This window comes from Scyliorhinus torazame, chromosome 4 (assembly GCF_047496885.1).
Source record: "Scyliorhinus torazame isolate Kashiwa2021f chromosome 4, sScyTor2.1, whole genome shotgun sequence".
NCBI lineage: Eukaryota > Metazoa > Chordata > Chondrichthyes > Carcharhiniformes > Scyliorhinidae > Scyliorhinus > Scyliorhinus torazame.
The window spans coordinates 200,063,804-200,091,420 of NC_092710.1; the positions used below are offsets into that span (position 1 = coordinate 200,063,804).

Consider the following 27,617-nt stretch of genomic DNA (forward strand, 5'->3'; position numbering starts at 1 on the left):
TAGCTGACTGAGCCGGGACGCCGACATGCACGCCGGACTACTCACCAATAAGTCAGTAGATGAAGTACCTAACGCAGGAGCTCCTGATGTACAGGGGAACAAGCTGGAAATGATGGTGATGGAAAAGCAGCGGCCGCAGATGCCCTGGCCCCCTTCAAGGAGGCGCTTGAAAAACAGGAGTGCCGATTAGAGGCGCAGGAAATGATGGCACAGGAGCTCAAAAAGGTGACGACCGACCAAAGAGACCGAACCGACTCATTAGAAGTGGAGGTGGCACTGTTGGTGGTGACCCAGGGAATGCTCAAGGGAAAAGTGGAGGACCAGGGGAACCGATCGTGCCGCCAGAACTTCCGCATTGTAGGCCTGCCGGAGATCAGCGATGGCAGAAACCCATGGGAGTACTTGGCTCGGATGCTGAGTAAGCTGGTTGGGGGGGTGGGGGAACTTCCCCAAGCCCTCAGAAATAGGCAGGGCCCACAGGTCAGTCCTGCCACTGACAAAAGCAGGGGAGCAACTACGGGCCATCATTGCCAAGCTAAACAGGTTCCAAGATAGAGCGGATCCTGAATTGGGCAATGTGGTGATATGCCTATGGGCTATATCATAGTTCGATGTTGTGTGACTTCCAACCAGCAGGTGGTGGTACAGGCACACCCTGTAGTCTCTAGACCAAGGTCATGTGACCTGTGACTCCGACATAATGGGAGACACATCCGACCATCTTCAGAAGAAGATTGAGAGGGTAATAAGACATACATGTGAATGGTCAGGGCTAGGTGTAAGTTCCAGAGGAGTAGTTGGCAGACTCCATGATAACGTACGCTGTATCAGATTGCTACCTTACTACACGAGACTCATTAAAAGATTCTGGTTTGGACAAGTCGGAAGTGTTTGGTGGATTCCTTCGTAAAGTACAAAGGACCAAACAAGATGCACATGGTCCTGTAACTGGGAAGGGCACGTGATCTGCGTGGATCAGGACATCGGTGCAGACCTGGCCAAACGGCGAGCCAAATTCAATGCAGCCAAGGCAGCCTTGTACAAAAGCAAACATGCAATAACAGAACTAGAATAACGGCCTGCTAATCTACTATTTTCCCCTTTGGCAGTCTCACCCTCTACCCAGACGCACCTGGAGGAAGGGAAAGGGGTAAAATGATAGGGGATTAAAAAATGGAAGATTCTTGTTGCTGATGTTGAAGTCTTTGCTTTCCGCTATCTTCCCAGACTCTAGAGTTGAAAATCATTTTCTGGCATGTGCATTCAGTCAGAAATCACAATTGTCAGCCTCACTGAGGTAAGATTTGAGTTCCCCAATTATCAGATTTTAAAAGGAGGTTTTCAAATAGCCCAGCTTGCCTGGTGCTGGTCTGTATCTTCCTGCAGGTTTAACTGGCTGTGGACAGAGAGACAGAAAGGCCTTTTATTCAGGATCTTGGAGAGAGAAAAATGAGAACTCCAGCTCTCCAAGCTTCATAATCAAAAGTGAACTTCACTCTACAAAATGGAGCCTGTTTGAGTTTGGCATAACACCAGCACCAAATCATCACTGAAAGCCAGCCAAGTGTTGGAAAATCGAAACAGCAGATTGGCTGCCAGCCAAGTCCATCAAAATATGTAATCACTGGGCCGACCAAATAGCACCTCTGCCGGGAGAATTTAAGTGATTGTCCAGATACAAATGTTATAACAGTCAAGATAACAAAAAAATACACAAGGGAAATCAGGTATAAATAGGAGGATCCTTACATGGGTCTTTAGAAAATGCTGTACCAGTGAAGCTTGTGACAAATCAATGTAATTGAATGTAATTACTTTTGGAATAGATCAAAGCATAGAACAGAAGATTATTAAAATGTGTAGTTCAAAGGTGAAGTAACCCCACTGGTAAAGCAGATTTAAAAAAAATATTCTTAAGAGATACAAGCCAGCTCAATTGCTGATTGTGGTTGGTGATGGAAACAACCATCTGGAAGGTTCACTATTTCAAAATGTATTGATACAAGGTATAATGGAAGCTGTTTATCTGCTTTGTTGCATAAAGTTAATTTAAGATGTAGTTTAAGTTCCAGTATTGTAGTGAGGATTGTATCTATAAATTATGTTGAAGATGTACAATCTATATTAGGAAATGACCTAGCCGCGGGATTCTCCGATCGCCTCCGCCGAAAACGCATTCAGCGATTGGCTGGAGAATCCATTTTTACGCTGAAATCGGGGGGCTGTGCCATTTTCGGATGCTCTGCCCCCTGAAAAATGGTGTAATCACGGAGTACGCCGCACGACGTTGATTCGGCCTCAGGATGTCACCTGAGGGCCTCCCCTGATGCTCTGCCCAACTGCGTCAGTCGCGTCTCCTCTCAGTTTTCGGGGACCTCGCTTGGCGGTTGCGGACTATGTCCAGCGCCGCCACAGTTGGGGGGGGGGGGGGGAGTATTCAGCTGGCCGGGTGGGCTTCGTCGGGCGCTGGGGGGACTCGTGGGGAGTGGCAAAGTTTTTTTTCAGGGGGCCAGTATCTGGCAGGCCGGGTCGGTGCACGGCCGGCGCCATGTTGTATGGCGCAGCTGCCGCAGGTCAGCGCCATGCGCATGCACGGTCATGGACACAGCCATTTTCAATCCATATCTGCAGGCAAAGCCGGGGGCTTTACGCGGCTGCTCACCCCATACCGGGTGGAGCATCGGTGCGGTGCCAACTTTTGGTCGTAGGACCAGACGCTTCCTCCGGACATATTTACAAAATCAGAGAATCCAGCCCAATGTGTTGCCATCTCCAGTGGTTCCTGCAAAGACCAGTGAAGTTGTAAAATCTGAAAATGTACAAGGGATATCGAATCATGGACAAAAATCCACGACTTTCTGCAGTATCTGAGGAAGGAGCTGTGCTCCGAAAGCTAGTGATTCGCAACAAACCTGTTGGACTTTAACCTGGTGTTGTAAGACTTCTTACTGTGAAAATGAATGTCCAAAGAGTGAAAAGAACAGACTGCTGATTTAAAGGGACATAATATCAGACTGACAAAATAGGATTAACGACAGGTGGAGATGAATTGAAGCTGTCTAAATACAATTGCAAACTGAACCTGAGCAAGAGGTGTTAAAACAGCTAACTATGGCATTCTAAACTAATGATGGAACAAAGCAAAGCATTGCTTTGAAATCACCTATAATGATACCATGGAGCTAGAAGGAAGGATTCATGATCTTGAGCACAAATTGAAATTTCATGTGTTATCTGCCACACCTTCACACTAAGAAAGGAGCAGCTGGCTTTGCTAGACTGGCAGACTCTTGGATTTACTGACTCACAGACCTGGACAGAGTGAAAGCCCTGGAGAGAACGTCAGGGAAACAGCAGCTGTTAAGGACAGCAAGAGAGAAAATTCTCTGTTAGTCACCAGGCAGAATGTGGGTGTGAGCTCGTTCTTTGGTCGAAGAGACAGGATCCATGGATATTTAAGGTTCAAGAACTCTGGAAAATTTGCCCCGGCGTAGTTGGGAGAAGAAGTCACTGGAGTGAGTCTTGCTGCTGAAAGTCTGTTTGAGGATTATCAGAAAACTAAGGGATTGACTTTAGACAGACACTAACATTACAACTCAATGAAACACAGAAGCAACCCAGTTAGAAGTTGGGACTAACTTTCAACTGGTTAAAAACTACAATTCTGCAGAGTGTGTAGCGTAACATACAAACAACTTGGGTTTCCCCCAAAGCTTCCAAGCAGCAACAGCAATGATGAGAGGATTGCCCCTGCACTTGAAGATTCTCCTCGCCCGACACTGCTGAGAATTTCTTCCAGTAACGTCTGATCTTGGCTGTCAAAGCAGTGCACTGTACAGTGCAGCGTAGAATTGGGGGACGACAGGATATGCCCCCTATTTTATAGTACTCACTGCTGTATGAAAGTTTAAAGATCCAATATTTGAATGTTAGAATGGATGAGTGCTTAAGTGAATAGATAGATGCATGGGATGGTTGGGGAGGGTGACCAGATCAGGTTGGAGGAGTACTCGGGTGGATTGTGGGGGTCAGTTGGGGAGGGGTTGGGGGCCGGTCATGTAGTTACTCGGGCTTTAATCTGACATTTCCTGGGTAACTATCAAGGTACGTACTCCGGATTTGTCTCGAGTAGTTCAGAGTCAGAGACATTTGCACAGGGAGATGGGGGATTGGTTATTGGAAGTTTAAACCCACATAGTTCCGAGCGTCAGGATTTTCACAGCTTCTTGTTTCATTTTCAGTTGTACGCCAAGCTTCCGAACTGGAGACAAGAAGATTTGGCCCTACAGTTCTGAGAAGAGTGTATATAATATTAAAGGCTTGGGATTTGTGATTGTGTTCGGAAATAATGGGGGGGGTTCTAATTTTTTTTCTAGCTTAATGTATCAGTTGCCTAAAAGAAGTAATTTTTTTTCTTTTTTTTAAAATTTAGAGTGCCCAATTCATTTTTTTCAATTAGGGGCAATTTAGCGTGACCAATCCACCTAGCCTGCACATCTTTGGGTTGTGGGGGCAAAACCCTGTTGCTCGTTTTAGCCTTAGTTTAATTGCTCTTGTTCAGTCACCTTTGCTGTTGAGTCGCCAGGTATCTTTCTGATACCGCCACGTGGTTCAAGTCCGAGTAATGATCAATAATCCAACACACCGCTTAGTAAGAGTTAAATCAACGTACATTTATTATATACAGCAATCAATACTTATACATTAATTCTACTTCTAAGCTACTTCCTACAACTAACAGGCCAATACTTAACTTTGGAAATGGCCCACCAGGTCAGGGAAACGAATGGCCTTTCGTATGGGTTCTGAGCCTGCGGGATTCAAAGCTGGTACAGGTCGATAGTCAGGAGTGCCTATCTCGTAGCGAGCGTTGGAGTAAGACTTACTATTTCTCGCGGCTGTTGCAGAGGGTCAGCAGAAGGGTCTCGAAGGGTGCGGAGAGGAGAAGAAGGGAAGAAGGGCAGATTTGAACTTGGCCCCTATTCTTATAGTCCCCAGGGGCTTCCCGCCTCTCGGGGCGGACCTTGTACCTGGTTCCAAGTGATTGGACTTGGTCCCAATCACTTGGTTCGATATCCTCCAATGCTGGAGCGATTCCTTGATCGAGGGGTGGTCATTCACCTCTCTTTGTGTAAGCTCCTGCTGGTGCCGAAAAGTCTGGGTCGGCTTTGTGTTACTAATTTGTAGCATATTGTTCCCGGGATTGCTACTTACTATGCAGATGGCTGGTGTGCTGTTGTGTTGATGGCTGCAGGTATCGATTCGGTCTGGCTTCCCCAGAGGCGAATACACTGTTTTACGTGCAGCTGTCTGTTTGAGTCCTGTTGGCTGATTTTCCCATCAGCCTCTTCCGTTTGCCATTTTAAATCGGGGTTTGGCCATTCTAATCGGGAGTTAGTCATTTTACATGGCTACAATCCACGCAAACACTGGGAGAATGTGCAAACTCCACATGGACAGTGACCCAGAGCCGTGATCGAACCTGGGACCTCGGCGCCGTGAGGCAACAGGGCTAACCCACTGCGCCACCGTGCTGCCTCTAAAAGAAGTATTTAATTGATTTGTTTGTTACTGTAAACATCTTAAAATGTCTAATCTTGTCATGTGATCCTCCTGAGTCACTCACTGAGAATTCAAATGTCTTTTTTTAAAAGTTCTTGGTCTTTGTGGGAATGATAACATCTTTTATAATAAACTTTTTTACTTGGAAAAAAAGATGGGCGCTTCTGTGGACGTGAAAGAGACTCCAGGATGGTATGATGCCTCCCTGGTGCCAGGGTCCAGGATGTCTCCGAACGGGTAGAGGGCATCCTGAAGGGTGAGGGCAAACAGGCGGAGGTCGTTGTACATATTGGTACTAACGACATAGGCAGGAAGGGGCATGAGGTCCTGCAGCAGGAGTTCAGGGAGCTAGGCAGAAAGTTAAAAGACAGGACCTCTAGGGTTGAAATCTCGGGATTACTCCCTGTGCCACGTGCCAGTGAGGCTAGAAATAGGAAGATAGAGCAGCTAAACACGTGGCTAAACAGTTGGTGTAGGAGGGAGGGTTTCCGTTATCTGGACCACTGGGAGCTCTTCCGGGGCAGGTGTGACCTATATAAGAAGGACGGGTTGCATCTAAACTGGAGAGGCATAAATATCCTGGCCGCGAGGTTTGCTAGTGTCACACGGGAGGGTTTAAACTAGTATGGCAGGGGGGTGGGCACGGGAGCAATAGGTCAGAAGGTGAGAGCATTGAGGGAGAACTAGGGAATAGGGACAGTGTGGCTCTGAGGCAGAGCAGACAGGGAGAAGTTGCTGAACACAGCGGGTCTGGTGGCCTGAAGTGCATATGTTTTAATGCAAGAAGTATTACGGGTAAGGCAGATGAACTTAGAGCTTGGATTAGTACTTGGAACTATGATGTTGTTGCCATTACAGAGACCTGGTTGAGGGAAGGGCAGGATTGGCAGCTAAACATTCCAGGATTTAGATGTTCCAGGCGGGATAGAGGGGGATGTAAAAGGGGTGGCGGAGTTGCGCTACTGGTTAGGGAGAATATCACAGCTGTACTACGGGAGGACACCTCAGAGGGCAATGAGGCTACATGGGTGGAGATCAGGAATAAGAAGGGTGCAGTCACAATGTTGGGGGTTTACTACAGGCCTCCCAACAGCCAGCGGGAGATAGAGGAGCAGATAGGTAGACAGATTTTGGAAAAGAGTAAAAACAACAGGGTTGTGGTGATGGGAGACTTCAACTTCCCCAATATTGACTGGGACTCACTTAGTGCCAGGGGCCTAGACGGGGCAGAGTTTGAAAGGAGCATCCAGGAGGGCTTCTTGAAACAATATGTAGACAGTCCAACTAGGGAAGGGGCGGTACTGGACCTGGTATTGGGGAATGAGCCCGGCCAGGTGGTAGAAGTTTCAGTAGGGGAGCATTTTGGGAACAGTGACCACAATTCAGTAAATTTTAAAGTGCTGGTGGACAAGGATAAGAGTGGTCCTAGGATGAATGTGCTAAATTGGGGAAGGCTAATTATAACAATATTAGGTGTGAACTAAAGAACCTAGATTGGGGGCGGATGTTTGAGGGCAAATCAACATCTGACATGTGGGAGGCTTTCAAGTGTCAGATGAAAGGAATTCAGGACCGGCATGTTCCTGTGAGGAAGAAGGATAAATACGGCAATTTTCGGGAACCTTGGAGAACGAGAGATATTGTAGGCCTCGTCAAAAAGAAAAAGGAGGCATTTGTCAGGGCTAAAAGGCTGGGAACAGACGAAGCCTGTGTGGAATATAAGGAAAGTAGGAAGGAACTTAAGCAAGGAGTCAGGAGGGCTAGAAGGGGTCACGAAAAGTCATTGGCAAATAGGGTTAAGGAAAATCCCAAGGCTTTTTACACGTACATAAAAAGCAAGAGGGTAGCCAGGGAAAGGATTGGCCCACTGAAGGATAGGCAAGGGAATCTATGTGTGGAACAAGAGGAAATGGGCGATGTACTAAATGAATACTTTGCATCAGTATTCACCAAAGAGAAGGAATTGGTAGATGTTGAGTCTGGAGAAGGGTGTGTAGATAGCCTGGGTCACATTGAGATCCAAAAAGATGAGGTGTGGGGCGTCTTAAAAAATATTAAGGTAGATAAGTCCCCAGGGCCTGATGGGATCTACCCCAGAATACTGAAGTATCAGAAATCTTTGGATCCTCACTGTCTTCAGGTGATGTCCCGGAGGACTGGAGAATAGCCAATGTTGTTCCTCTGTTTAAGAAGGGTAGCAAGGATAATCCAGGGAACTACAGGCCGGTGAGCCTTACTTCAGTGGTAGGGAAATTACTGGAGAGAATTCTTCGAGACAGGATCTACTCCCATTTGGAAGCAAATGGACGTATTAGTGAGAGGCAGCATGGTTTTGTGAAGGGGAGGTCGTGTCTCACAAACTTGATCGAGTTTTTCGAGGAGGTCACAAAGATGATTGATGCAGGTAGGGCACTGGATGTTGTCTATATGGACTTCAGTAAGGCCTTTGACAAGGTCCCTCATGGTAGACTAGTACAAAAGGTGAAGTCTCACGGGATCAAGGGTGAGCTGGCAAGGTGGATACCGAACTGGCTAGGTCATAGAAGGCAGAGAGTAGCAATGGAAGGATGCTTTTCTAATTGGAGGGCTGTGACTCGTGGTGTTCCGCAGGGATCAGTGCTGAGACCGTTGCTGTTTGTAGTATATATAAATGATTTGGAGGAAAATGTAACTGATCTGATTAGTAAGTTTGCAGACGACACAAAGGTTGGTGGAATTGCAGATAGCGATGAGGACTGTCAGAGGATACAGCAGGATTTAGATTATTTGGAGACTTGGGCGGAGAGATGGCAGATGGAGTTTAATCCGGACAAATGTGAGGTAATGCATTTTGGAAGGTCTAATGCAGGTAGGGAAAATACAGTGAATGGTAGAACCCTCAAGAGTATTGAAAGTCAGAGAAATCTAGGAGTACAGGTCCACAGGTCACTGAAAGGGGCAACACAGGTGGAGAAGGTAGTCAAGAAGGCATACGGCATGCTTGCCTTCATTGGCCGGGGCATTGAGTATAAGAATTGGCAAGTCATGTTGCAGCTATATAGAACCTTAGTTAGGCCACACTTGTAGTATAGTGTTCAATTCTGGTCACCACACTACCAGAAGGATGTGGAGGCTTTAGAGAGGGTGCAGAAGAGATTTACCAGAATGTTGCCTGGTATGGAGGGCATTAGCTATGAGAAGCGGTTGAATAAACTCGGTTTGTTCTCACTGGAACGACGGAGGTTGAGGGGCGACCTGATAGAGGTCTACAAAATTATGAGGGGCATAGACAGAGTGAATAGTCAGAGGCTTTTCCCCAGGGTAGAGGGGTCAATTACTAGGGGGCATAGGTTTAAGGTGAGAGGGACAAGGTTTAGAGTAGATGTACGAGGCCAGTTTTTTACACAGAGGGTAGTGGGTGCCTGGAACTCGCTACTGGAGGAGGTGGTGGAAGCAGGGACGATAGTGACATTTAAGGGGCATCTTGACAAATCCATGAATAGGATGGGAATAGAGGGATATGGACCCAGGATTGTAGTTTAGTCGGACAGCATGGTCGGCACGGGCTTGGAGGGCCGAACGGCCTGTTCCTGTGCTGTACATTTCTTTGTTCTAAATACAAGGCTGTAATTCTCTGACCGTTGGGATTCTCTGTTCACGCCGGCAGCGCATCCCACCCCCAGGTTTGCCAGTGGCGTCGAGTGGCTTCAATGGGAAATCATATTGATCAGCGGTGGGAGTAGGGAATCCTGAGAAACACATGGTTGGGGACCGTACAATCCAGCTCAAGGTATGCACAAAGACTAAGAATAGGAGATGTGCTCGGAGTAAAAATACCATTGCACGCTCAAGGAACAGCAACTCATCTTTTAAATATACAATTTATAACCCCGTGAACTCAACATTGAGTTTGACAATTTCAGACTGTAATTGTTGCACCCCACCCACCCCATACCCCGATTCTGTTTCTCGGTCTTAGTCCTGGTGTTCCTCTTCTTTTTGGATTTCAACTGTTAATTATTCTGCCAGTCACATGACCTCAATACACATTGTTTTGTTTCTTTCTTGTGCCATTATTATTGCATTTGGCTCTGCCCCACCAATTCTTGTCAATTCATGGCTTATTCCCTTTTGTTCTTTCTATACTCTCCCCATTTGATGTAATTCGAAGCCGATTATATTTCAAACTTTTTCCAGTTCCGATGAAAGGTTGCAGACCTGAAATGTTAACACTGCCTCACACTGCCACAAATCTGCCAGACCTGCTGAATGTTCCCAGCTTTGTTTGTTTTTTATTTCAATGCAGACTAGTTGGGCCAAATGTCTTGCTTCTGTGCTGTAGATTGTCTGTAATTCTATATAAGTAACCCATCATCAGCTTGCTCCCTTTCGGTCGAAGAACGTTTCCATGTTATTGTCTCTTGCAACTCTCTGTGGTAAATTAAAATTCATAGAATTTACAGTGCAGAAGGAGGTCATTCGGCCCATTGAGTCTGCACTTGCTCTTGGAAAGAGCACCCTACTCAAGGTCAACACCTCCACCCTATCCCCATAACCCAGTAACCCCACCCAACACTAAGGGCAATTTTGGACACTAAGGGCAATTTATCATGGCCATTCCACCTAACCTGCACATCTTTGGACTGTGGGAGGAAACCGGAGCACCCAGAGGAAACCCACGCACACACTGGGAGGATATGCAGACTCCGCACAGACAGTGACCCAAGCCGGAATTGGACCTGGGACCCTGGAGCTGTGAAGCAATTGTGCTAACCAATGTGCTACCATGCTGTAGTATAGTAAGATTTTCAAATAAGGATATTATGGGGGTTTCTAATTGAATAATCTGCTGAGAGAAAATTGCCCAGTAGTTATAGAGAAAAAAATCTTTTGCCGCTCTGTATTCTGTATTTTTAAGTACCAAGGTTTGTTGAGTGTTATTTTCTTGTAATTCATTTTGATGGCAGTTCTATAAGATTTATTCTTCCCACAGACAAGGACTTCAACTCTCAATGATCCTCTGCTGTTGCAGAGTAGAAACAAGACTGTCGAAGACAATGCAATATTACAATGTCAAAAAGGTTTGTGAAGTTAATTTAAAGATTGGATTTGAGTTCATTGGACTAGTTTTCCAGGTGGAAAAATCAGACCATTTAGTTAGTTTGTAGGGAAGAGCTTCATTTTACGCTGTTTGGATAGTCTTGTGACTAAAGTATGCTTCAGTCTTCATGTACAAAGCTAGACAAATTTAATATTTTAACGTTGATTCCTTGGGTGGGATTCTCTATTTCAGAGACTAAGTGCTGACGCCGGGACTGAATCGCAGGTGTTCTAGGGTCCCGATGGCGCCGCCGGTCCCGAAGCCATTCAGGACATGTTAATGGACCAGCACCGGCGCCATGTGGAACTAGTGCTATTCCAACACATGCCGGCGTATGATTCGCCATGGTCGGGATTGGCACTCGAGAGCCTGACAAGCTGGAGCTGCATGTAAGCACTCCACTCCTCACACGCTCTCATTCCAGCCAAGAAAATGCCACCCCGGAGGGCGACCACGAGATTCACAGATGCAGAGCTGGCGACACTGCTGGATGCTGTGGAGAGGCGGCGGGCCATCCTGCTCCCTGGGTGGGAAGGAGGCTACCGCCCGCCAGCGTCAACTGGGCCTGGGTTCAAGTGGCAGAGACCGTGAGTGCACCGCCAGGATCGGGCAGCAGTGCAGGAAGAAGCTGCACAATCTCCTCAGGGCAGCCAAGGTGAGTCACCATCAACATGGATCCCCTGGCATCTGCCCCCCCCCCCCCCCCCCAACCTCCCTCCACTAGTTGGACCTGTAGGAAGTTAAAATCAGAGAAGAGAGTTGGGACATTGGTTTTTTGGAAAGTTGATGACCAGATAAACCATCTGTCCTGTACAGAAAAGGAAAATACAGGTGGTGGCACACTGTTCTAATCCCTAAGTATGTATTCCTGCAAGTCTGGCTCTTGTGCATAATCAACTCCTTTTGCCCCAATATTGACAGCTCTAAGCTTTGAAATCCTCTTTCTAAATCTTTCCACTGCCTTTCTCTACTTTAAGAATCTTCTTGAAAACCTACCTCTGATCACACTTTTGGGTACTTGCCCTAATATCCTCTCGTAGCTCTGCACTAATATATTTTTTTTGATTATGCTTCAAGGAGGAGTCTTTAAATATTTTTTTACATAAAGAATATAAGAAAAAAGATGCAGGATAGACCTTATGCTCCCTCAATCCTGCTGTGTATTTCTACCTCACCTCTGGTTCCTTGCCCGCTCCTTTGATTACGAGTGACCATAAATCTGTCTCAATTAACTTTAAATATACGCAGTGATGGAGTGGAGAATTCTAAAGATTAACAAACCAGGTGGATTTCCCAACTGGGAAAATACCCTCTGTCTGCTCTGTCACGCCTCTTCAGAATCTTACAGATATTTTTATATATTCCTGTTTATATCTGAGTTAATGTTGGTGGAGTGATGAGGGCTGCAAATCTGACTCTCTGTCCCTCTGTATATTTTGATCTATTTCATTCATTTTCCACATGTACCTAACACCAGAGAGAATCCGTTTAGACCAAGCACAAATTACCAACAACAATGGCACTAAATTACAGTTGGTTAGGAAAAAGTATTTTGCATTGTCCACGTATGAAGTCATCTTAGTGGAGATTAGGTTTAATTGCTGGAGAAATAATGAGAAACATAATTCAGAAAGATATCGAGAAAGTGGAAGAGCCAGCTGGATACCTACTATTAATTAGTTCAGCTTGACTATTTGTGAGGAATTCTGGGACTTGTGCTAAAAAAGAATAAAACTTTTTCCTCATTCTGATCTCAGTTAAGTGGATGTTGTAGGGATCTCATTCCACAAAAAAATTGACTATTTTCAGAAATAATGTTAGCCTTGGGAAAAGAACACTTATTTGATATCCACCCTCTAAAAGAATGGCTGTGGCTTTGGAATCTGGGTGATCATGGGGAACAAGTGCCAGACAATGATCATCTCAGACATGATAAAGCCATTCCATATCTCCTGGCCTTTAGGCACCACCATTACCACACTCTCCATCACATATATCGAGGGAATCATCACTGAGGAGAAGCTTAACTAAACCCTTACTATCAACAATGTGGCTTCAGGAAAGAGCAAAATGGACTTTATAATATGGACTTTATAATCTTTATTAGTGTCACAAGTAGGCATACATTAACGCTGCAATGAAGTTACTGTGAAAATCCCCTAGTCACCACACTCCGGCGCCTGTTCGGGTACACAGAAGGAATTCAGAATGTCCAGTTCACCTAATGCATGGTAGCACAGTGGTTAGCAATGTTGCTTCACAGCGCCAGGGTCCCAGGTTCGATTACTGGCTTGGGTCATTGACTGTGTGGAGTCTGCACGTTCTCCCCGTGTCTGCGTGGGTCTCCTCCGGTTTCCTCCCACAAGTCCAAAAAGACCAAATTCACAGAGGCTGGACGATGAATCTATGAAAAGTCTCCAAGCATTGTAATGCAAGCACCAGAAGAAGCATGCAACAGTCCTAAAACAGCTAAAGAACATACAGTGCAGCATACGGAACAACAACAACAAGATAAAGACACCACAATACATGAATGAACAACAAACGGCATCAACAACTACAAAGGAAGATGAAGTAACTTCACAGGTTCAGCAGCCACTTAGAAGATCAGCAAGGCTAAGACGCAAACTCAAAAGACTGAATCTGTGACAGACTGTAAATACTTTCAAGATTTAGTTAAGCATAGTATATTAAATTGTAAAAATGATCGAATCAATCTAAATAATTACATTTTCCAAAGGAAAAGGGATGTGATGATATGCATAAAGCAGCTCTGTATATAATATTACACACAACCTCCGACCAGCAGGAGGCAGTGTAAGTTCACCATGTGGCTCTGTGCCTCCAGGCAGGTGGGAGTAAGTCGTGTTGGTGGACAGATTTATTTTGCAGTAGCTCTATAATAGTTAGGTAGTGTTAGTAGTTTGTTACTTATTTATTCCAGTTATCTTTACCACGCAGTTGTTTCATAATAAATTATTTAAACTAGATGTTCTGTAGTGCTTCATTCATATCGGCCAGTCTACAGAACATGCCAGAAAACAATGTCAAAACTAAAGTTGATTGAAAAAGAGCAAACTACAGAGAGATGAAAGGGGCCTTAGTCTGGACAAATTGGAGGGAAAGATTTTTTTTTAAAGTTTAAAGTGCCCAATTCTTTTATTATCCAATTAAAGGGCAATTTAGCATGGCCAATCCACCTATCCTGCAGATCTTTGGGTTGTCGGGGTGAGATCCACGCCGGCACGGGGAGAATGTGCAAACTCCACACGGACAGTGACCCCGGGCCGGGATCGAAAAACGTGAGGGAAAGATTGAGTAACAACATTTAAGTGTGATATTGATACAGGACATTCTAGGAACATTCCTGGTGCTGTGTCTAAAATCATGGATGAACAGTCAGGACTAAAAATAAACATTAATATGACAAATGTTTGGACGCATGTATTCAACAGTTAATTGAACATTTTATTCAGTGTCATTATTTTAATTACTGAACATTTACATCTGTAATGCTGCCCCAGGTAAAGTTTATTCATTGAAAGAAAGTGAAGAATTCCAAAAGTCACAGCTACCTCTGGTTCCATTGGGTCGCGAAAATATTGACAGCATCACGTGGCTCAGAGTTCCACTAGGCTATATTGAGAGTGAAGTCCGACAAAGAAGAAGGTAATCAATACTTTGCCATATTCACTTTTAATTTCTTCCTTTATTATTCAGAAGTCATGGACTGGATAGTCCCAACTTCAACGTGTCCACGAATACAAAGATTAAAACAATGACAATTAATTACATAGTGTGAAATTTTATTTGAATGGTGGATTGTAAATTAAGCCTCATTGAAGGAAAGTATTTCAAACACTTTATTTTAACAATCAACCTTATCTTTAAATCATACCCAGAACAATGATGCATTAAGTCAATTCTGATTTTGTAACTGTGGGTCTAAAATTTTACATTTGGTGTGTAGTTAATAAATTAGTAACCTTAATATTATTTGTAGTCACAAGTTTCCACATTTTCTTACAAAAAGCATTTCAATAAGCATTTCAATAATGTCACAGTTAATGTTCTGGCATGTGCTTTGCAACTAAATATATGTACTTGGGCACTTGAAGTAACAATGCAAGCTTCATGGAAGACAGTAGATACAGAAATTAGTAAACCGTTTTACAACTAGTGGATTAATTGGCTAATTGCAGAATGTAATTATTAAATGCCTCAAAACTAAATTTGTGCTCAAAGTCAATATGTAAAAAGATGTTTGGACAAACTGTCAATCAATACCAACCAGCTCGTGTCGCAAGGACTTTGCTGCTTGCAGACCAGCTGTCATGCGTGCAATATCTTTTCAAGTAATTATCTAGTGAAGACCGCTGGCAGAAACTTACAAGTCGATGTTATAGAATCCACATTCCTCTGGCCAGCTTCCCATCTTTCATCCTCCATAGCCTTGAGCTGATCCAAAACTTCTGCTGGCCTGATGTCTGGATTTCTCTTCTAAAATTAAATCGCAACTCAAAACATAGTCCAAAAACTATAATTAAAGTAATTTGAACAACTCCAGTCTTGGCCATGTAACAGGGTTGTTTTACGTTGAGCCATCCAGCAAACCAAGGGTGAGATTCTCCACTCCCGCGCCGGTTGGGAGAATCGCCTGGGCCGCCAAAATTTCCCGGGACGCCGGTCCGATGCCCTCCCTCGATTCTCCCAAGCGGTGGGAACGGCCCGGTCGAGTTCCGCAGGCCGGAGAATCGCCGGAGACACCCAAAATGGCGATTCTCCGGCACCCCCGCTATTCTCAGGCGCGGATGGGCTGAGCGGCCAGGCCAAAACGGCAGGTTCCCCCCAGCGCCGTCCACACCTGGTCGCTGCCGTCTGGAACAGCGCGTGAACGCTGGGGGGGGGGGGGGGGGGAGGAGGAATCAGTTTGCTATCTAACCAGCAGCCTCCCGATGGTGAGTTCTGGATTTTGCCCAAGTATGGCGAGCATATCACTAACCCCAATAGCACCAACTTCCATCTCCTAGAGAGACTGAAGTCGAATATAACGGCCTCCCGGGACTTAACTGCTTCCCAGCAAGAACTCACGCGGGCGTCGTTTAGTATTTTTTAAAAATGTGAAGTTGGCACAATGGCAACTGAGGGGATCTGAGGAGATGAGTAGTCATTTCCATTTTCAGGCATCCAGCTTAAAGGTACTGGAGATGCTACCAAGTGCTGGGGCCTGGGTAGACGACCCCTCGGGGATTGGGGCTTGGTTGGGGGGGGGGGGGGTGGCTCAAGCGTTCCAATAAGGAGTCGCACCTGGGCCGGCGGGGGGGGGGAGCTTTTGGTCTGAGGCCTTTAAAGCATCTCTGGGGGACATATGAGTTCGCCTTGAAGCAAGAAGATGCTGTGGATCCTTGTGCGCAACATTGTTCGAAATGGGCCACCGTTGGAGAAATGCTTTTGTAGATTGCTGACGCTTGTGTTGCTGGTATGATGAGTGCTGCACGTAACTAGCACGCAACCGCTGGTCAAGCACGCTGGAAGTCTAGGATGTTCAACTGCACCTTGAGCGCCAGTGGAATATGTGGATGCCAGGATTTGGTTCCGGTGAGATTGGACCGTATGGAGGGCCTGCTCAGCTGTGGGTCATGGATAGAGAATGGCACTGATACGTGAAACAACCAACAAGTAACGCATTGATGAACATATCATTTCTATGACAAGTTCTGGATATGATTTTTAAAAATTCTCAGTTTTATCCTCCCGTTCTGTTGAGAAACCTGCAAGGGTGATACTGTGTGTTTTTTTGTGAAAATGAGCTGATATAGCTTTGTATTGGTACCAATGTGGAATGATGGCGTTTCCTTGTTATTTAATGGTTAGTGTGATATGTGGAATGTTATATCGTTGATTTTCAAATCTTTGTTACAGTTGACCATTTAATAAACACAATATTCTCAAGTGGTGCTGCAGGTTGAGTTTGCTGCTGCTTGTGGCTGCAAATGCCTGGAAACCATGTTTGTTTGCTGCCGCCTCTTTTGCTTCTGTGTCTTGGAGCGAGAAAAGGGAGGATGTATGATGATCTACCAGCGCTGGAAAAGGGGAAGGGGTGTTCGTTCTCTCTTCTGGCATGCTCTGCATCGGTGCAACTTTCTGGTGTGACTTTCCACTGTTTGAGAGTCTACTGCTGGGAGCTGTGGGAGGGGGAGAGAGGGGCCGATTGCTCTGAATGTGTAACTTGAAAGTGTTGAAGAAATGCTTTTGCAGATTGCTGGCTATTTTATTGTACTGTTGCCTGTTTAATGTTTAAAGTGTGTTGGGTATTATTGTATACATTCACTGTTGTAACTTTGTATTTGTACCAATATTCTGCAGTGAAAAGGTTGTGTCTGGCATGGTGCCTATTCCTTGCTGATTAAGGTGAAATGTGGACTATTCAGTGGTTTGTTTTCATTTTTTTGTATAAAGGTACATATTTAATAAACAAAATATTCTCAACTAGTGCTGCAGGCTGTATTGCTGCTTGATGCTGCTTGTGGCTGCAAATGCCTGGAGCTGCTGTTGCTGTTTCTTCCTTTTTCTGTAGCCTGAAAGAAGGACAATTTCTTTGTAAGATACCAGGAACACCGGGCTCAGGGGGACATACGAGTCCAGAAGGCAATCAGGTTTGAAGCAAGATGACGCTGTGGGACCTGGTATGCGATATTGATCCAAACAAGCAACCTGATGAAGATGTTGAAGAAATGCTTTTGTAGATTGCTAATGTTTTTGTTGCTCGTGTGATGTGTGCTGCATGTAACTAGCATGCAACTGCTGGCCAAGCACGCTGGAAATCAAGCATGTTCAACTGCACCTTGAACGCAAATGGAATATGTAGATGCCAAGATTTGGTTCCGGTGAGATTGGGCCATATGGAGGGCCTGCACAGCTGTGGGTCATGGATAGAGAATGGCACTGATACGTGAAACAACCAACAAGTAATGCATTGATGAACAGATCATTTCTATGACAAAGTTCTGGATATGATAAAAAACATTAGAACATAGAACGATACAGCGCAGTACAGGCCCTTCGGCCCACGAAACAAAAACCATCTCACCTACACTATGCCATTCTCATCCATATGTTTATCCAATAAACTTTTAAATGCCCTCAATGTTGGCGAGTTCACTACTGTTGCAGGTAGGGCATTCCACGGCCTCACTACTATTTGTGTAAAGAACCTACCTCTGACCTCTGTCCTATATCTATTACCCCTCAATTTAAAGCTATGTCCCCTCGTGCCAGCCATTTCCATCCGCGGGAGAAGGCTCTTACTGTCCACCCTATCTAACCCCCTGATCATTTTGTATGCCTCTATTAAGTCTCCTCTTAACCTTCTTCTCTCCAACGAAAACAACCTCAAGTCCATCAGCCTTTCCTCATAAGATTTTCCCTCCATACCAGGCAACATCCTGGTAAATCTCCTCTGCACCCGCTCCAAAGCCTCCACGTCCTTTCGATAATGCGGTGACCAGAACTGTACGCAATACTCCAAATGCGGCCGCACCAGAGTTTTTTACAGCTGCAACATGACCTCCTGACTCCGGAACTCAATCCCTCTACCAATAAAGGCCAACACTCCATAGGCCTTCTTCACAACCCTATCAACCTGGGTGGCAACTTTCAGGGATCTATGTACATGGACAACTAGATCCCTCTGCTCATCCACACTTCCAAGAACTTTACCATTAGCCAAATATTCCGCATTCATTATTCCTTCCAAAGTGAATCACCTCACACTTCTCTACATTAAACTCCATTTGCCACCTCTCAGCCCAGCTCTGCAGCTTATCTATATCCCTCTGTAACCTGCTACATCCTTCCACACTGTCGACAACACCACCGACTTTAGTGTCGTCTGCAAATTTACTCACCCACCCCTCTGCGCCTTCCTCTAGGTCATTGATAAAAATGACAAACAGCAACGGCCCCAGAACAGATCCTTGTGGTACACCACTTGTAACTGAACTCCATTCTGAACATTTCCCATCAACCACCACCCTCTGTCTTCTTCCAGCTAGCCAATTTCTGATCCACATCTCTAAATCTCCCTCAATCCCCAGCCTCCGTATTTTCTGCAATAGCCTACCGTGGGGAACCTTATCAAACGCTTTACTGAAATCCATATACACCACATCAACTGCTCTACCCTCGTCTACCTGTTCAGTCACCTTCTCAAAGAACTCGATAAGGTTTGTGAGGCATGACCTACCCTTCACAAAGCCATGCTGACTATCCCTGATCATATTATTCCTATCTAGATGATTATAAATCTTGTCTCTTATAATCCCCTCCAAGACTTTACCCACTACAGACGTGAGGCTCACCGGTCTATAGTTGCCGGGGTTGTCTCTGCTCCCCTTTTTGAACAAAGGGACCACATTTGCTATCCTCCAGTCCTCTGGCACTATTCCTGTAGCCAATGATGACATAAAAATCAAAGCCAAAGGTCCAGCAATCTCTTCCCTGGCCTCCCAGAGAATCCTAGGATAAATCCCATCAGGCCCCGGGGACTTATCTATTTTCAGCCTGTCCAGAATTGCCAACACCTCTTCCCTACGTACCTCAATGCCATCTATTCTAATAGCCTGGGTCTCAGCATTCTCCTCCACAACATTCTCAGTTTTATCCTCCCATTTCTGTTGAGAAACCTGCAAGGGTGATACTGTTTTTTTTTGTGAAAATGAGCTGATATAGCTATTGGTACCAATATGGAATGGTGATGTTTCCTTGTTGTTCAATGGTTAGTGTGATATGCAGAATGTTACTTAATTGGTTTTCGAACCTTTATTAATGTTGACCGTATTTGCCAAATAAATAGTACACTCATTCCCGTGGGAATGTCTCAGACGATGATTATTGCATCAAATTCTATCAGACCTTGATGTCTGAACTCTAGAAGCGTCAGCACCATTGAGGCAGCAGCCAACAATCAAACACTCGAGTTGGGCTTTCGCATTGGGGATATCCTTGCGACCAAAGGGTGAGTGTATGGTCAGGCGAAGGCACCTGAGCACGGTCTCCCTAATGTTTCCGGCTGGGGTCTGGGGTCTAGGGGTTCCTGGAGGGAGAGTGCAGAGTGAGATTCTCCAGCACAACTGGCTCGCTGAATGGCACTCAGAGAAGGCAGGACACGCAAGGGAGGGGGAGGCTTGGGAATTTGAGGATCCTGGGGTGGAAGTGCTAACTGATTGTTGGTCACTCACCATCTCCAATTCTTTACAGAGACCAGAATGGCTGGTGTTATCGATCCCTTGTGATGCTCAAAGCAGCCTAGGCGACAGAAGCCGGAGAAGGCAGCAGCATCGATGCAGACTGGAAGTGGCACCCTATGTGCAGGGAGCACACCCTGAAGACCTAGCCACCCATCATGCCGAGGAGGAACCAGAGAGGGACACCATCGACTGCCCAAGATGTACAGGTGTCGTTGGTCATTCGAGTAGATGACGGACAGCATGTGCCGCAAGAGACTCTGTCTCAACCAGGAATGTGGCACCTGTGTCACACCGTTGCAGACGTAGCACCCCGTGGAGGAGGAGGACACCCGCTCCAGGTGGTCGTCAAGGTCACTGCAGCCCTGAGCTTTTCCGCCACCAATTTGTTCCGGGGCTCGAGCAGGGACTTGTGCAGCATTTCCCAACCTAAAGTCCGCAAGTGTATCCGTGAGGTCATGGATTCCCTGTATGCTTGGGCAGAAGACTATATGAACTTTGAGCTGGACTAAGCCCATTAAGATGCCTGGGCTGCAGGATTCTCCGCTATCGCCGAGGTGCCCCATGTCCAGCGGGTAATTGATGGCACACGTCACCTTGCGCACACCGGGGCATCAGGGAGTGTCCTTCATTAAATGGAAGGAGTTCCTCTCCCTGAATGTTTAACTCGTGTGGCCTCGTCTGAGGAGAAGTGGAGGGATTGCTGGAGGACAACCCCGGGGAGGGGCCGCAAGAGGACCTGGAGGATGGAAAAGGATCGGCGGAAGGGTCCGGCGTGTCTGCAGGACCATCCTTACCTGCTTTTCATAAGACGAGGCTTTGTCCGTCAGCTCACTTCCCCCTCCCCTCACCTTCCTTCCCCACTACCCCTCGCCTTCCTTCCCCATTCTGCCCCTAGTCCCATTCCCAGTGTTCCACCCTCATAAGGTCTGTGTAACATCACTCCAGGGTGATGGGCCTGTGTCAGCACTGTCCGGCGGTCAATATACAACGCAGGAGAGTGATGATCACTTGCTGTGTGGAAAGCTCTGGTGATCCTCTGTTTCTGCCAAAGTGTCTGACTGGGCCTGGGTGGGGTGCTCTTTCAGAGGGTCGATGCAGACTTGATGGGTCGGTTGGCCTCCTGCATTGTAGGGATTCTATATTAATGAACATTTGGGTGTGATTTCAATGATTATAAATGACACAACTTGTAAATATGGTAAACCGTGAAGAGGATAGTAACAGACTTCAGAATGAAACTGGTCAATGGACAGACTGCGACAAATTAAATTTAACGAAGTGTTGTCAAGTAATATATTTAGATAGTTTGAACCAAAATGGTACAGCTTTAATGGAGGTGCAGGAACAGGCATCTGGGGTTTGTACACAAATCTTTGAAGGTGGCAGGATTTATGCTACAAAATACCGATTAGAGCTCAGCGGAGTATTATATTTAATTTTGGCACAAGCCTTTGGCAGCATGTCAAGACCTTGGGGAGGGTGCAGCAGAGATCTTCTAGAATGGTACCAAGGTTAAGGAATTTCAGTTATGTGGTGAAACTAGAGAAGCTGAGGTTGTTCTTGGAGCAGAGAAGATCAGGGGGAATTTGATAGAGGAAATAAGAAGAACCTTTGCAGTGGCAGAAAGATCAGTACCAGAGGTCATAGATTTAAGATTATTGGAAAAATAATCAGCAAAGATGAGGAAACATTTTTTTTTTTTTACAGACTAACTGTGATCTGAAATGTGCTAACTGAAAGGGTGGTGGATGCCGATTCAGTAATTTCAATTGAGCGTTAGTTAAATAGGGACCAACCTGGACGTTCTGAGGGAGGTGTCAGCACCACTCCAGCAGATCGATAGCCGCTTGGAGGAGTCCCTGAGGCTACGGGCGCACGAGATGGCCCTAGCAATGAGTGGCACTGAAGCCAACACTGCTAGCGTGGCGACCACAGTGGGGAGAGCCTGGTGCACAACGTTGGCACGATGAGTGAAGGTGTCCAAGGCGTTGTGCAGTCGCTGATGGACATGGCCAAGGGTCTCGGCAGAATGCCCGATTCACTGGGGGATGTCACCCAGCACCAGGCCGACGTTGATGAGGTTCTGCAGGACATGTCCCACTCTCAGGTGGGCATTGCCGAAGCACTGCAGAGTATGGCCCAGTCGCTGATGAGCATCGCCGAGGACGTCGACGCAATGGTGCAGACCATGGGGAAGTGCCAGGGCTGACAGAGCGATGATGCGGGGGCAGCTGGGGCTCGAACCAGCTACCCCATCAACCTAAGGTGAACCCCAGGGCCCTATGGGCACCGATCGGGAGGAGGGAGCGCTGGATGCCAAGCCGGACTCGTCCCATGGACTGGGGATGGTGGCACCAGCTCCCCAGAGTACCAACCCGCTGATGAGGCTGCGTCTCGCAGCCAGCACAGCGGACAGGGCAGCATGGCTGTGCATGTGTTGCCAACAAGTGAGCCGGGGTCCTCTGGCCGCAGAGGACGCCTGCCAGGGGCTTCGAAGGACCTGGAAGAGGTAAGCAGCTGGCTGCCTCCACCTCAAATGTGCATTCTGGGGAACCACCAAGACGTAGTGGTCGAAGTAGAAGGGCAAAGCACGTTGAGGATCACAGAGGGCACCGAGGGAGGATATGTGAGAGGTAGGTAGTTGGGGGGGGGGGGGGGGGGGGGCACCATCAGGCGTCAGGTTTCTACAATACATTAAACAACTTTTCGCACAACCATTATGATCCCTTCCGCAATGCAGGTTGACCCCTGGACTCTTTGCCCATCTCTCCATTCATCGCCCCCCCCCCCCCCTCCCTGTGGTATCCACCCTCCACCTGTGGACATGTCCCTGGAGCTGTGTCCCATCTCCTGGGTGTTTGGATGTTGTATGAGTGGTTTTGCATCCTTCAGTGTTCAGGCACCGTGTCCAGGCATCAGGGTGTGCTTGGGATGCTAGGCAATGACTCCCACATGCTACGGTAATCCACTTGGGTTGTGTGAAATGCTCACTTAACCACGATGGCCAATTCCCTACTAGCAATAGCCTTCAGCCGCACAGCCAGAAGCCTCGGCAGTCGGTGGGAGATGTGGGTGGACATTGGGACAGACGGGCAGGGACAGGGGTTGTCCCCGGAACTGTTACATATGATCCAGGGGCTAGCATGATGGTGCCAGGAATGATTTCCCCCCTCCCCCTGTGGAGGGTCCCCTATCCCCCACCAAGCACTGGGGTGGCAAGCCCAACACCCTCTGGTTCTTTGCCTGTGAGCAGAAATGGCTACTCACCTCAGCTCCCCACAGAAGCCCTACCTCCAGGTTCGCGTTTTTCAAAAGGAGTACTAATCGGAACCAGCGTGACCACTTGCTGGGGATGCCACTGAATGATGGGAGGACGTTGAATATGGAGTCGCTCTCGTTGATTGTGTGGAAATGGGGCTTAAGTGGTGATAATTCGTTTCTCGCCACGCTACGGCGAGATCCCAATTTTGCCTATGGGAGCGGGCTGGTTGCATCGCAAACTGGCGCCTGACGCAGATCTCGATTTTGGCCTCCCTCTATTCACCGGCCTCATTACGCTTGAGCAAGAGCATAATGAGGCTGGAGAATCGTGCCCTGTATAAATTAACGTTGTTGCCATTGTGAAGTTCAGAGCTGCAGATTAGGAATTTATTTAATTTTATGAAAACTGAATGATGTAATGTTAACATCTCTCTCTACAGATGCTGTCCAGCCTATGTGTTTACAACATTTTGCTTTTTAATTTCTGGCATCTAGAGTACTTAGATTTTGTGTGCATGTTTGATTAACCAGTTTAGTATTGAACTTGTATGTTTGATTTTCTTTACATTAATTGTATTTTATTTATACAAGGAAACGCTTCACGTGGAAAACTAAACACATGTGACTTCATCATCTATTTTACTGGGAAGATACAGATTTGTAAGGAGCTTTTTTGAGACTGACTGGGTATTCTAGTTACCTACCACCGCAGGGAGAAGCAGACATCCCAGATCTATGCACGTCCAAAGATTTGCCAGTTCCTGAAAGTTGTCCTAGGCCTTCTTGCTACCAGCTATCTCTAAATCCAATTAGTAATAAAATGTTACTTATGAAATGCAATGACTATTATTGTTTAATGACTGCTGAATTAGAAGCTTTTACATGTAAAGAGCAGAGATTGTCAGAATCTATAGGCGAAGTAATATATATTACACAAAATTAAAGACATTTCTGTTCTTCTTTACTTAGCGAAGAATTGACCAAACAGCAATTTACACTGCATTAATGTTTGCTAAAATGGAAAAGCAAAATGCCCAAGATGCTGGGCTGGGAATTACAAACCACAGTAAAAGCTGGAAATGCTTGGGTCAGGCAGCATCTGTGGCCTTCTGAAGACTTGAAACAACATTCTCTTCTACTTTTTCATGGATTTCAGCTATTTCTATTTACAAATGTAGTGCAAGTACATCTGGGGTAGAGAGAATATTTTGAACAAATAATTTTCTGTCAGCTATAACTTTTGGCATATTAAGGTGAGGCCTGTGGTGACCCTGTGAGAGTTCTGGTGAACCGCATAATTAGGGCTGTAGATAGGGCTTTAAACTAAATAGTGAGGGGAGGGTTCAGTTGTATGGAAAATTGGAAGACCAAAGTTAAAGGAGAAGGTGAGAGTGCAGGTTAATGATGAGGACTTTAAACAAGTTAAAGGAGCCAAGGGCTCAAGAGAAATTAGTAAAGTTTCCAGAATACGTAATAGAGCAGAGAGTATAGAAAGTGGCAGGAATGTAACTTCAGGTACAGCAGAGAAGGGAGGGGTCAACACAGGACTGAGTGTTATACCTAAATGCGCACAGTATACAAAACAAGGTAAATGAGCTTGTTGCACACATTGAAATTGGTGGGTATGATGTTTGCATCACAGAGAAGTGGCAGCAGGGGATCAGGGCTGGGATCTAAATATCCAAGGATATGTGCCCTCTTGAAAGGATGGGTAGGGGGGGTGGGGTTGCATTGTAGGGAATTAACTTAAATCGATAGCAAGAAGCGATATAGGGGGAAATGAGGAGGAGGGCCCCCCAGAACAAGCAGGGAGGCATCGGGAGGGGGGGTTGAGAGGAGGATTGTACGCCGAGTCAGACAACGGCAAATTGTAAATAGATAAACTTAAGACAAAACCTTTTGTACTGTACAGTAAACAAAAACAAATGGCAATGTATATAATGTTAAAAATGCCAATAAAAAGATTTTTAAAAAAAAGCGAATATAGGGTCAGAAGGTGTAGAATGTGTGTGGATAGAGTTGAGGAATCGCAAAGGAAAAAAGACCCTGATGGGAGTTATGTACAGGCCTCCTAGCAGAGTCAGGACGTGAGGCAGAAAATAAATCAGGACATAGAAAAGGCATATGAGAAAGGCAATATTACAATAAACATGGGGGACTTCAAAGGCCATATATAAGAAAGGATGTGCTGGCCTTTGAAGGGTCCAGAGGAGGTGCACAAGAATAATCCTCAGAATGAAAGACTTGTCATATGAGGAGCGGTTGAGGACTCTGGGTCTGTACACGATGGAGTTTAGAAGAATAAAGGGGGATCTCATGAAAGTTACAGAATACTGAGGGGCCTAGATAGAGTGAATGTGGAGAGGATGTTTCCACTAGTAGGAGAAACTAGAACCCGAGGGCACAACCTCAGACTGAAGGAACGATCCTTTAAAACTGAGGTGAGGAATTTTTTCAGCCAAAGGGTGGTGAATCTGTGGAACACATTGCCGCAGAAGGCTGTGGAGGCCAAGTCACTGAATGTCTTTAAGACAGAGGTAGATAGGTTCTGATTAATAAGGGGATCAGAGGTTATTTGGAGAAGGCAGGAGAATGGGGATGAGATACATATCAGCCATGAATGGCGGAGCAGACGCGATGGGCCAAATGGCCTAATTCAGTTCCTATATTGTAAGGTCTGATGGATCATAAGAGAGTTGCAGAAACGCGAGGTAACTTGGGCAGCAGATCCTTCGGTAAGCAGAAATAACCTCTTCCCAAAAACGTTCCAAAACCATCTGCATAAAGTGTCCCGGAAATAGCAAGGAAATCTATCCCCTATGTTCAGAGAAAACCATCAAAGAAATGGCGATAATTCAGATTGTTGATGCAAAGTTAATCCTCTGTTTAATAATGTTATTATTGAGTCTGCTTTTCAAAACTGGGAGAATAACATGGTGGCATTTGATGTATTCTAGTTCACAGAGTAAGCATTGTCTTTTGCAACTGCTCTCATTAACCTAGATTTTTAAGCAGGGAAAAAACACCAATTGTAGACAATGGAGATCTGATTTAGAGTTGGCCAATGATATTGAACTCAAGAAAATATCTTTGGGCAGCACGGTGGTGCAGTGGTAGCACTGTAGTCTCACGGCGCCGAGGTCCCAGGTTCGATCCCTGCTCTGGGTCACTGTCCATGTGGAGTTTGCACATTCCCCCCATGTTATCATAGATTATCATAGAATTTACAGTGCAGAAGGAGGCCATTCGGCCCGTCGAGTCTGCACCGGCTCTTGGAAAGAGCACCCTATCCAAGGTCAACACCTCCACCCTATCCCCATAACCCAATAACCCCACCCAACACCAAGGGCAATTTTGGACACTAAGGGCAATTTATCATGGCCAATCCACCTAACCTGCACATCTTTGGACTGTGGGAGGAAACCGGAGCACCCGGAGGAAACCCACGCACACATAGGGATGATGTGCAGGCTCCGCACAGACAGTGACCCAAGCCGGAATCGAACCTGGGACCCTGGAGCTGTGAAGCAATTGTGCTATCCACAATGCTACCGTGCTGCCCATGTTTGCATGGGTTTCACCCCCACAACCAAAAGATGTGCAGGGTAGGTGGATTGAACACGCTAAATTGCCCCTTAATTGGAAAAAAGAATTGGGTACTCTAAATTTATTTTTTAAAAAAATATATCTTTAATGTTTAAAAAGTATTAGTAGGGCTTGATTTTGTTTTCTCTCGTGAAGCACTTGCAATTCTAGATTTTTGGCATTTAGTTGAGAATATTCCAGGATCCGGGGTAGAATTTGAGTGGTATTTATTATTTAATACCGCTATCAAAACATTTGCTTCTTTTTAATGTTTACAATCTTGTTTCCTGATCTTGACATAAAATTCCATTTGAGTTCAATGGAAGGCAGAATTGGAGAGTGTAAAACAAACAAACAACAACAAAGAACAAAGAAATGTACAGCACAGGAACAGGCCCTTCGGCCCTCCAAGCCCGTGCCGACCATACTGCCCGACTAAACTACAATCTTCTACACTTCCTGGGTCCGTATCCTTCTATTCCCATCCTATTCATATATTTGTCAAGATGCCCCTTGAATGTCCCCATCGTCCCTGCTTCCACTACCTCCTCCGGTAGTGAGTTCCAGGCACCCACTACCCTCTGCGTAAAAAACTGGCCTCGTACATCTACTCTAAACCTTGCCCCTCTCACCTTAAACCTATGCCCCCTAGTAATTGACCCCTCTACCCTGGGGAAAAGCCTCTGACTATCCACTCTGTCTATGCCCTTCATAATTTTGTATACCTTCATAATTTTGTATACAGGTGCTTGATTTGGTTACTGCTGTTTTTTTACTGGCTGGGTTAGGTTAAAATTATTCCCATTGCATGAAAGAATTTCCATGGGCCAAATTACATTGCTGTGTGCTTCAAAGGCCAGATTTGCATAAAATCAAAGTTG

The 27,617-nt window shown here is 45.9% G+C and overlaps 1 protein-coding gene across 5 annotated transcripts in view; it reads left to right on the plus strand.

Annotated features, from left to right (window-relative positions):
• fam228a (family with sequence similarity 228 member A) overlaps nucleotides 1–27,617 on the plus strand; it is a 76,459-nt gene that overhangs the window by 27,472 nt on the left and 21,370 nt on the right. For 2 of the 5 annotated variants that reach the window (XM_072499108.1, XM_072499109.1), the window contains exons 6-7: nucleotides 10,535–10,622; nucleotides 14,167–14,311. In XM_072499108.1, the coding sequence (XP_072355209.1) occupies nucleotides 10,535–10,622; nucleotides 14,167–14,311 (233 nt within the window). Of the gene's footprint in view, nucleotides 1–10,534; nucleotides 10,623–14,166; nucleotides 14,312–16,564; nucleotides 17,129–23,742; nucleotides 23,992–24,120; nucleotides 24,843–27,617 lie in introns of those variants that run through there. The other 3 variants (XM_072499110.1, XM_072499111.1, XM_072499113.1) reach the window with 3 other exon arrangements.